At 36.6% G+C, this 11,147-nt stretch overlaps 1 protein-coding gene and 2 long non-coding RNA genes across 3 annotated transcripts; all 3 read right to left on the bottom strand.

The window, feature by feature from the left end:
• Positions 1-291: 291 nt before the first annotated feature.
• LOC130590740 (uncharacterized) lies at positions 292-2,620 on the bottom strand. Its single transcript, XR_008968589.1, has 3 exons — positions 2,321-2,620; positions 1,206-1,268; positions 292-531 (listed from the first exon to the last, which is right to left on the bottom strand). It is a non-coding gene; the product is annotated as an uncharacterized LOC130590740 (long non-coding RNA).
• Positions 2,621-6,606: 3,986 nt separating this feature from the next.
• Positions 6,607-7,141, bottom strand: LOC130590826 (uncharacterized). Its single transcript, XM_057393395.1, has 2 exons — positions 6,700-7,141; positions 6,607-6,614 (listed from the first exon to the last, which is right to left on the bottom strand). The coding sequence occupies exons 1-2, from the start codon at positions 7,139-7,141 to the stop codon at positions 6,607-6,609; spliced, it is 450 nt and encodes a 149-aa protein (XP_057249378.1).
• Positions 7,142-8,337: 1,196 nt separating this feature from the next.
• On the bottom strand, positions 8,338-10,362 carry LOC130590739 (uncharacterized). Its single transcript, XR_008968588.1, has 3 exons — positions 10,235-10,362; positions 9,123-9,185; positions 8,338-8,456 (listed from the first exon to the last, which is right to left on the bottom strand). It is a non-coding gene; the product is annotated as an uncharacterized LOC130590739 (long non-coding RNA).
• Between the last annotated feature and the right edge of the window lie 785 nt (positions 10,363-11,147).

Raw genomic sequence — 11,147 nt, 5'->3', positions numbered from 1 at the left:
TCCATTTAAGTTAGTCAAAAAAGTCATAAATCATTTGAATCTTCTCTAATCCCTTTGGTATTGCTAGTTTTATTTTCATTTGTCTAAGAAATTTTCGAACTAGGTTGATCAAAAAGAGCACAAATGAATTACTATTTTGCCGTGTTAATCATTTTTATGGGTCATTGAACCTAATTGGATATTATGAAATCATAAGGACAAGTTAGAAACTTATTGTAACGCCCCGACTCCTAAGCATCATGAATTCATTAATTAACTCTTACTTAGCAGCGGAAGACTTTAACTTAGTCGGTGCGTTACTGCCGTACCTTCCTTTTGGAAAATACAAGGCAACGTAAGTTCGTTAAAGAACGTAACTTTATAAATATTAAACTTCATAACTAACCTAGAAATGCGTAAATAATTAGGTGGAACATAATTAAGGTTCATAAACTAATGTTCTTAAGCTTAGAATACAAATAATAAGAGTCTGCATAATTTAAGTAATAATTATTCCTCACTGCTACGCCATTCCGTCGTCCCCGTCATTACCTAAAACAGAAAAACAAAACGTCATGAGCCGAAGCCCAGTAACATACTACTCTAACATCGTAAATTCATTTCAATTCATTTTAGTTGCAAACAGGAAGGATAGAGAATAGAGTAAAAACATTTCATAAACATTTTATGTAAACATAATTTCATTATTATCTTCATATCATAATCATCATCATAATTATCTTATTGGTAACTTGGCGAGTATAACATATAGGGACGTCTCCCATCATCATCATCATCATCATAATCGTAGGGCAATAGCCACCAGGGACAATGTCCCTAACCAGAAGGTGGCATAAAGCCATGCATAGTGCGGTGCCACCAGGGACAATTGCCCCTAACCAGAAGGTGGCGTTTCCGCCATAGAATAGAACGGTACGTGCACGACCAACATAACATCGTACTGCCAAGAACCATCTTTCACTTTTATTTATCATGTTCCGTTTCTTTTTATTTATACATAATACTTCACAATCATCATGAAAAACATATTCTTTAATCTTTCGCAATTCATCATAAATTACGTAACGTCATGAAATATCATGTTTATAAAAAGTATTTCATATCCCGCAATCCATAAAAGCATACAGTTAACATAAATACTATAAATATATCAACATAAAACAAATATTTAGAAAGGGAATGCGGGTGTTAGCAGTAGACGTTACCTCAAATCCTGCTTAGTAACTTTGATAGTCGGGGGAGGCTTGTAATATCCCTTTTTCCTTAATCTAACCAATAATTGATAACGAGACAATTAATACTGTAATATTCCTCATTTATTACTATTATTTATAAGGTTGACTCGTTAACCAAATTAATAGTTGGACTATGTATATTCGTTATTTACTAACTTTATAAGTACCTTCTTATTACTTAAATAATTATTATTATTACATTAGTTTTTATAAAATAAATTTTGTCATACTTTAAATATTAATAAATTAAGGTTAATAATATGAACTTAATAAACAAAAGGATAAGACTACTTAGTATTATATTTGCTAAACTTGTTTCACCCAACTTGCCAATTAATTAAGCTAAGTCATATTACTTAGATTTTACCTTTAACATTGTAGTAACTAGTAACTAGTTGTAATTTTACGTACTACTTCCAATAATATTAACATTTCATAAACTGACGTGAATTGTTTTTAGTAAAATATGGTTAGGTACATTAGGCCCAAAATCACTAATCAAGTTCAATTATTAAACAATATTAATAATTATCTTAATCCTTAAGACTTATCTCCTATATATTTTTTTATATGTCTTTGCCTACATTACTTATTGAGAAATTACATGAAGTCATATTATTATCATAACCTCCTTCGTTTAAAATAATCGTTTTATTTTCGTACATCTAACTCACATTAGAACTTATTTTGATTATCAGTAAAGTATGCTTACCCATGATTTAGTGGATATGTATGAGTTACGAGTTTCCGTATGTATGTAAATTAAGTCAAATTTTATAGTAATTAATTTATCTTGTTCACATGACAATAATTTAGATCAAGTTTTTATGACTAACGTTAGAGTTGAAGAATTAGAATAGTAATATATATATAGGTTGATTACTTTTAACAAGTTTGTACATGGATTTATGATATAATAGTTAGACCTTAGGATGCATTAGTTTATCTAGATTACATCTTAATATGTTTGTCATATTTTAGGCCCATATATCAGTAATCAGGCTCATATATTAAATGAGCCCACAAATCATCATTAAACTAGTAAAGCAGAATTATATCAAGAGAGAAATGAAAGGAAACAGAACCTTGCGGCAGAGGACGTGCGACAGCAGGGCTTCGCCGGAAATTGAGAATGCAGCGGCGAGTTTGAAGGTGTCAGGGTGGTTCGCCGGATTTCGTCGGAGTGACGAAGGTGGGCCGTTTCCGATGGAGGTTTGTGCAGGTGGGTCGCGGAGACGGAGAGAAAAAATGGTGCTGCGAGAGAAAGAAAGGTGGCTGGGCTGGCGGTGTTGGGAGGCGGGCTGCGCGACTGGACGGCGTGGAGTGCTTGGTGGTTGGGTATAGCAGCGGCAGACGAGGGTGGTTCAGTGGTGGTGCGGTGGAGCTCGCCCAAAACAGAGGAACAAAGCAGTGGTATTTTGGCTAATAAAAATCTGATTTTGGTTTTTGTTTGTGTTGGCAAATCGTGGAAATCAATCCGTATTTATAGAACTTGTTAGAGGTTGCCATTGCCTTGCTGTTCAATTTATAATTCAAAGCTTATGAACTTTGGTCAAGTTATATTAATGAAGGAAGATGGAGAATTCAAAGTTCCAGATTTTGTGAGATGTTGTTGCAAGCTTTATTGACTATATGATCTTAGCTACTGACAAGAGTGTTGAAATGTGGTGTGAAATGTTTGATTTCATGTGTGAACATGAAAAATTGTCGAGAAAGAAGAATTGGAGGAGGAAGAAGATAGGCTAGAGTTTTAGACTCATAGGGATATTTTTGTAATTTCATTTTTACTTAAGTATATACTTTTTTATTGTCCACAATTAGATTAAATAAAGGAAACTTAAAATAGCTTATTATACATTTTAATATCTATAATTCTTGTTTTTGTTAGTTTGGAAATATTTAATTTATAATTAATCCGATAATTAGTATTACTTAAATACGGGATATTACATCCTCACCCCCTTAGAAAAAGTTTCGTCCTCGAAACTTACTAAGTCAAAATAAGGTCATGCAATGCATATCAAAAATCATTATGAAAGTAAAACATATTCATACTTTAGATAACCTATGCAGATCAAACATGATAAACATACATAATAATCTAAGCAAATAGATGAGGGTATTTCGCTTTTATTTGATCTTCAACTTCCCAAGTTGCTTCAGTCGATGAATGGTTGGCCCATAAAACTTTTACCATGGGAATTACTTTGTTTCTGAGCTGCTTTTCCCTACGGTCGAGAATTTCAATCGGTTTTTCTTCGTAAGTCAAGTCGTTTCTCAGTTGTAAAGGTTCATGCCTAATCACATGGCTTGGATCAGGTATGTACTTTCTTAACATCGATATATGGAAGACATTATGCACCTTATCTAGGTCTGTCGGTAGCGCCAGTCGATAAGCCACGTCATTCACTCGCTCGAGAATCTCATATGGACCGATATATCTTGGACTAAGCTTACCAGATTGACCAAATCGCATGACACCTTTAGTAGGTGAGACTTTCAGAAAAACATGATCGCCCACTATGAACTCTAGTGGTCTCCTCCGACGATCTGCATAGCTCTTTTGTCGATTTTGCGCAGTCTTGATCCTGGTCTGAATTAATCGTACTTTTTCTGTCGTTTCTTGTATCAAGTCGGGTCCGATCATTCGAGCTTCATCAATATCACTCCAACAAAGGGGTGTTCTACATCTTCTTCCATAGAGTGCTTCATATGGGGCCATTTTGATGCTAGCTTGGTAGCTGTTATTGTAAGAAAATTCTACCAGTGGCAAGTACTTCTCCCAACTTCCTTGAAAATCTAACATGCATGCTCTTAACATATCTTCTAGGGTCTGTATCGTCCGTTCCGTCTGACCATCAGTTGCTGGGTGGAAGGCTGTACTGAAGTCGAGTCTAGTGCCAAGAGCCTTTTGCAATTCTTTCCAAAACTTTGCTTGGAATCTTGAGTCTCGATCAGATACGATTGAACTCGGAACTCCATGTAGCCTGACAATTGTGTTATATACAACTCAGCTAGCTTGTCTAAGCTCCAATTATTTCTTATAGCTAAGAAATGCGCGGATTTCGTCAATCTATCCACAATCACCCAGATAGAGTTCATGCCTCGAGTTGACGGTGGTAGTCCCATTATGAAATCCATCGAGATCGAATCCCACTTCCAAGTAGGGATACTCAAAGGTTGAGGAGCCCTGCAGGTCTTTGGTGCTCTATCTTGACCTTTTGACAAGTCAAGCATCTTGCCACAAATTCAGCGACTTCTTGCTTCATGTTGCTCCACCAGAATGTCTGTTTCAAATCTTTGTATAACTTGTTTCCTCCAGGGTGGATTGAGAAAGGACTATTATGAGCTTCTTCTAAAATCCTCTTCTTTAATGTCTCCTTATTGGGGACACATAACCTTCCTTGAAATCTCAAAGTACCATCCTCTTGGATCACAAATCCTGGCGACTTCCCTCTTTTCACATCATTCTTTATTTTCTCTAACTCTGGGTCTTCACCTTGTGCCTCCTGTATGTCTGCCAACAAGGTTGGCCTTAACTCCAATGCATTTAAGTATGCACCTTCTTTTCTCTGAATGATCTCTACTTTCATTTTCCAAAGATCATCTTTTATAGCTTTTGGTAGGGTCAAGGTTGTGTTTAGGTGAGCTTTTCGACTTAGGGCATCAGCTACAACATTTGCTTTTCCAGGATGATATTGAATGTCAAGGTCGTAGTCTTTTAGGAGTTCTAGCCACCTACGTTGTCTTAAGTTCAACTCTTTTTGGGTAAAGATGTATTTGAGGCTTTTATGGTCGGTAAAGATTTTGCACGGAACACCATACAAATAGTGTCGCCAGATTTTCAGGGCAAATACGACAGCGGCTAGTTCAAGATCATGGGTTGGGTAATTTTGTTCATGCGGTTTGAGTTGTCGAGAAGCATATGCTATAACCTTCTCGTTTTGCATCAGCACGCATCCTAATCCATGCTTGGAGGCATCACTATACACTACAAAGCCATCTGTACCAGAAGGAAGGGTTAGAATTGGGGCAGAGGTAAGGCGTTTCTTTAACTCCTGAAAAGCTTCTTCACATTCATCGCTCCATTCAAACTTGACCGACTTCTTCACCAATCGCGTTATAGGCATAGCTATCTTTGAGAAGTCTTGGACGAATCTTCGGTAGTATCCAGCTAAACCCATAAAACTTCGAATTTCGGGGACATTGGTGGGTCTAGGCCACTCCATTATGGCTTTTATTTTCTGAGGATCAACGGAGACTCCATTCTCAGAAATGATGTGCCCTAGAAAGGCAACTTCTTTCAACCAAAATTCACATTTCTTCAGCTTCGCATACAACTTTCTTTCTCTTAGTATTTCCAACACCTTTCTCAAGTGTTCTTCGTGCTCACTTGAGTTTCTTGAAATACCAAGATATCATCGATGAATACAACAACGAATTTATCAAGGTAGGGCTTGAAAACTCGGTTCATCAAGTCCATGAAAACGGCTGGGGCATTGGTTAACCCAAAGGGCATCACCGTGAATTCATAATGGCCGTATCGAGTTCTGAAGGCGGTTTTTGAGATATCTTCTGGCTTAATACGAAGTTGATGATATCCAGACCTCAAATCTATCTTGGAGAAAATGGTTGCACCTCGCAGCTGATCGAAAAGATCGTCGATGCGGGGTAAGGGATATCTATTTTTGATGGTAATCTTATTTAACTCTCGATAATCGATGCACAACCTCATACTTCCATCTTTCTTCTTTACAAACAAGACTGGTGCACCCCAGGGTGAAACACTGGGTCGGATGTACCCTTTCTCGAGCAGTTCATCTAGTTGCTTCTTCAATTCTTGCAATTCAGCTGGTGCCATTCTATATGGTGCCTTCGAGATAGGGGCAGCTCCCGGAATAAGGTCGATGCTAAAGTCTATTTCTCTTTGCGGAGGCATACCAGGTATGTCTTCTGGAAATACGTCAGGGTACTCTTTTACTATAGGGATGTCGGACAAAGAGACTTCAGGTTTTGCTAGGTCTTTACATTGCAAAGGTATCCGTAACACCCTTCGCAAGTAGTTTGAATACTTTTGAGGTTGAGATAATAGGGGGTTTGGCTTTTCTTCTTCGATAAGAAACATTGCACCCATCAGGTCTTCTAAGGGTTATCTCATGGTTAAGGCAATTAATGTCGGCTTGGTACTTGGATAACCAATCCATTCCCAATATCACATCAAAGTCGGTTAATTCAAATTGAACTAGGTCAACTAGGAACTCATAGCCTCCTATAAGGATAGGGCAGTTTCTATACATGACATCACATGAGATAGATTCACCATTTGGGATGGAAACTGACATGGCAGAGAATTTAGGGCATGGTTTTGCATTCAAAGTTCTAGAAAATGCAGTAGATATAAATGAATGTGAAGCTCCAGAATCAAAAAGAACACAACCGGGTATAGAGTGGATAGGAAAAGTACCAGTGATGACGGTATCATCAGCTTCAGCTTCTTCTCTTTGCATCATGAAAACTCTCCCAGCTTGTGGAGGTCCTCTCGGAGGATTACGATTGTTGTTCGCATTGCCGCTATAAGTGGAATTTTGTCCATTCCCTTGATTTCTTGTGGAGCCATGGTTGTTCAAATTGTGGCCTCGTTGTTCTTGAACAGGACAATCTTTCACTATATGACCTTGTTTACCACATCGATAACATTGGTCGGTGCCTTTACGACAGTCCCTTGCCCAATGGCCTTGCTTGTTACACTTGTTGCACCGAGGAACTTGTCTTTGATTACGATTCTCCTCCATGTGACCAGTATTCAACTTCTTGTTGAAACTGTTGCTTGATTGGCCTTCTTGAGGTTTTCCTTTCCTCTTACCATTCTCAAACACCTTTTCTAAGTTTCGTCTTGCGTTCGACATTGATGGCCCTATCATACAATTCCTGATAGGATTTGCTCATATGTGCTGCTAGTTTCTCCTGAAGGTCAACTTTAGACCTCCTTCGAAACGATTCATCGTTGGCGATCAGTGGAAACCAAGTCTGGAGCGAATCGAGCAAGTTCATTGAATTTCACCGCGTATTCCAAGACTGTCATATTCCTCTGTTTCAAATGAATAAACTCCGACTCCATTTGGAGTTGCAATGACTGAGGGTAAAACTGGTTGCGCATGGCCTCCTTTAGATGTTCCCATCCGAATCCAGGATGCTGTTGCATTTCCTTGGCAGTTTTCCACCAGAGATCGGCTTGTCCTTTCAGATAAAAGACTGCAAAGTTAACTTTCCACTTATTGGGGCACTGGGTGGCATCGAACAATTTTTCCATGCCGTTGAGCCATTCTTCAAACTCAGTGGGGTCTGGCTTTCCATCATAAGTTGGGGGCTTATGAGCCGAAAACCTCTTGAACATGTTTGAGCACTCTTCTTGTTCAGTCCTAGGCCTTTGTCGATTTCCTTGTAAAAGCTCCATCATCATCAGCCTCATTAAATCCATTCGGTTATCACTAGCATCTCCGGTGGCATCTCCAAAAACAGGGTCGCTACGCAATGCGTCAATCCTTGCCCTCATTTCTTCGAGCGTGACCTCGAATTCGTGGTTTGCATTTCCTCCATTAATAGGGTCACTTTCACTTGAGGCCATTGTCTAACACATAAAACATTTTACGTTTATAACATACTCATACTCGTTCAATAGCGTTAAAGTAGTGTAAAAGTTTCCCATTCCCGTCCTATCACTCACACTCATATTCATTATTGATTTCCTTATTTATCTACAACCATTTTATTTTTATTTATTTATTTATTTATTATCTTATGTTAGCTAAAGTAATTATCCTAAACCATTTTAGTTCTTAAATGAAATACGTAAAACCTATAAGGTTTTACTTAAGGTTTCGGAACCGTTGGCTCTGATACCATTCTGTAACGCCCCGACTCCTAAGCATCATGAATTCATTAATTAACTCTTACTTAGCAGCGGAAGACTTTAACTTAGTCGGTGCGTTACTGCCGTACTTTCTTTTGGAAAATACAAGGCAACGTAAGTTCGTTAAAGAACGTAACTTTATAAATATTAAACTTCATAACTAACTAGAAATGCGTAAATAATTAGGTGGAACATAATTAAGGTTCATAAACTAATGTTCTTAAGCTTAGAATACATAATAATAAGAGTCTGCATAATTTAAGTAATAATTATTCCTCACTGCTACGCCATTCCGTCGTCCCCGTCATTACCTAAAACAGAAAAACAAAACGTCATGAGCCGAAGCCCAGTAACATACTACTCTAACATCGTAAATTCATTTCAATTCATTTTAGTTGCAAACAGGAAGAAGAGAATAGAGTAAAAACATTTCATAAACATTTTATGTAAACATAAATTCATTATTATCTTCATATCATAATCATCATCATAATTATCTTATTGGTAACTTGGCGAGTATAACATATAGGGACGTCTCCCATCATCATCATCATCATCATAATCATAGGGCAATAGCCACCAGGGACAATGTCCCTAACCAGAAGGTGGCATAAAGCCATGCATAGTGCGGTGCCACCAGGGACAATTGCCCCTAACCAGAAGGTGGCGTTTCCGCCATAGAATAGAACGGTACGTGCACGACCAACATAACATCGTACTGCCAAGAACCATCTTTCACTTTTTTTATCATGTTCCTTTCTTTTTATTTATACATTATACTTCACAATCATCATGAAATCATATTCTTTAATCTTCAGCAAATCATCATAAATTACGTTGGGTCATGAAACATCATGTTTATAAAAGTATTTCATATCCCGCAATCCATAAAAGCATACATTTAACAAAATACTATAAATATATCAACATAAAACAATATTTAGAAAGGGAATGCGGGTGTTAGCAGTAGACGTTACCTCAAATCCTGCTTAGTAACTTTGATAGTCGGGGGAGGCTTGTAATATCCCTTTTTCCTTAATCTAACCAATAATTGATAACGAGACAATTAATACTGTAATATTCCTCATTTATTACTATTATTTATAAGGTTGACTCGTTAACCAAATTAATAGTTGGACTATGTATATTCGTTTATTTACTAACTTTATAAGTACCTTCTTATTACTTAAATAATTATTATTATTACATTAGTTTTTATAAAATAAATTTTGTCATACTTAAATATTAATAAATTAAGGTTAATAATATGAACTTAATAAAACAAAGGATAAGACTACTTAGTATTATATTTGCTAAACTTGTTTCACCCAACTTGCCAATTAATTAAGCTAAGTCATATTACTTAGATTTTACCTTTAACATTGTAGTAACTAGTAACTAGTTGTAATTTTACGTACTACTTCCAATAATATTAACATTTCATAAACTGACGTGAATTGTTTTTAGTAAAATATGGTTAGGTACATTAGGCCCAAAATCACTAATCAAGTTCAATTATTAAACAATATTAATAATTATCTTAATCCTTAAGACTTATCTCCTATATATTTTTTATATGTCTTGCCTACATTACTTATTGAGAAATTACATGAAGTCATATTATTATCATAACCTCCTTCGTTTAAAATAATCGTTTTATTTTCGTACATCTAACTCACATTAGAACTTATTTTGATTATCAGTAAAGTATGCTTACCCATGATTTAGTGGATATGTATGAGTTACGAGTTTCCGTATGTATGTAAATTAAGTCAAATTTTATAGTAATTAATTTATCTTGTTCACATGACAATAATTTAGATCAAGTTTTTATGACTAACGTTAGAGTTGAAGAATTAGAATAGTAATATATATATAGGTTGATTACTTTTAACAAGTTTGTACATGGATTTATGATATAATAGTTAGACCTTAGGATGCATTAGTTTATCTAGATTACATCTTAATATGTTTGTCATTTTTAGGCCCATATATCAGTAATCAGGCTCATATATTAAATGAGCCCACAAATCATCATTAAACTAGTAAAGCAGAATTATATCAAGAGAGAAATGAAAGGAAACAGAACCTTGCGGCAGAGGACGTGCGACAGCAGGGCTTCGCCGGAAATTGAGAATGCAGCGGCGAGTTTGAAGGTGTCAGGGTGGTTCGCCGGATTTCGTCGGAGTGACGAAGGTGGGCCGTTTCCGATGGAGGTTTGTGCAGGGGTCGCGGAGACGGAGAGAAAAAATGGTGCTGCGAGAGAAAGAAAGGTGGCTGGGCTGGCGGTGTTGGGAGGCGGGCTGCGCGACTGGACGGCGTGGAGTGCTTGGTGGTTGGGTATAGCAGCGGCAGACGAGGGTGGTTCAGTGGTGGTGCGGTGGAGCTCGCCCAAAAACAGAGGAACAAAGCAGTGGTATTTTGGCTAATAAAAATCTGATTTTTGGTTTTTGTTTGTGTTGGCAAATCGTGGAAATCAATCCGTATTTATAGAACTTGTTAGAGGTTGCCATTGCCTTGCTGTTCAATTTATAATTCAAAGCTTATGAACTTTGGTCAAGTTATATTAATGAAGGAAGATGGAGAATTCAAAGTTCCAGATTTTGTGAGATGTTGTTGCAAGCTTTATTGACTATAGATCTTAGCTACTGACAAGAGTGTTGAAATGTGGTGGTGAAATGTTTGATTTCATGTGTGAACATGAAAATCTGTCGAGAAAGAAGGAAGTTGGAGGGAGGAAGAAGATAGGCTAGAGTTTTAGACTCATAGGGATATTTTTGTAATTTCCATTTTTACTTAAGTATATACTTGTTTTATTGTCCACAAATTAGATTAAATAAAGGAAACTTAAAATAGCTTATTATACATTTTAATATCTATAATTCTTGTTTTTGTTAGTTTGGAAATATTTAATTTATAATTAATCCGATAATTAGTATTACTTAAATACGGGATATTACACTTATACAATGTAAATTTCCCAGTCATAGCTTCATGATTGG

The sequence above is a fragment of the Beta vulgaris genome, chromosome 3 (genome assembly GCF_026745355.1).
Source record: "Beta vulgaris subsp. vulgaris cultivar EL10 chromosome 3, EL10.2, whole genome shotgun sequence".
Taxonomy (NCBI): Eukaryota; Viridiplantae; Streptophyta; class Magnoliopsida; order Caryophyllales; family Amaranthaceae; genus Beta; species Beta vulgaris.
Note: the sequence above shows the minus strand (reverse complement) of the source record. Positions and strands in the feature narration are given on the sequence as shown.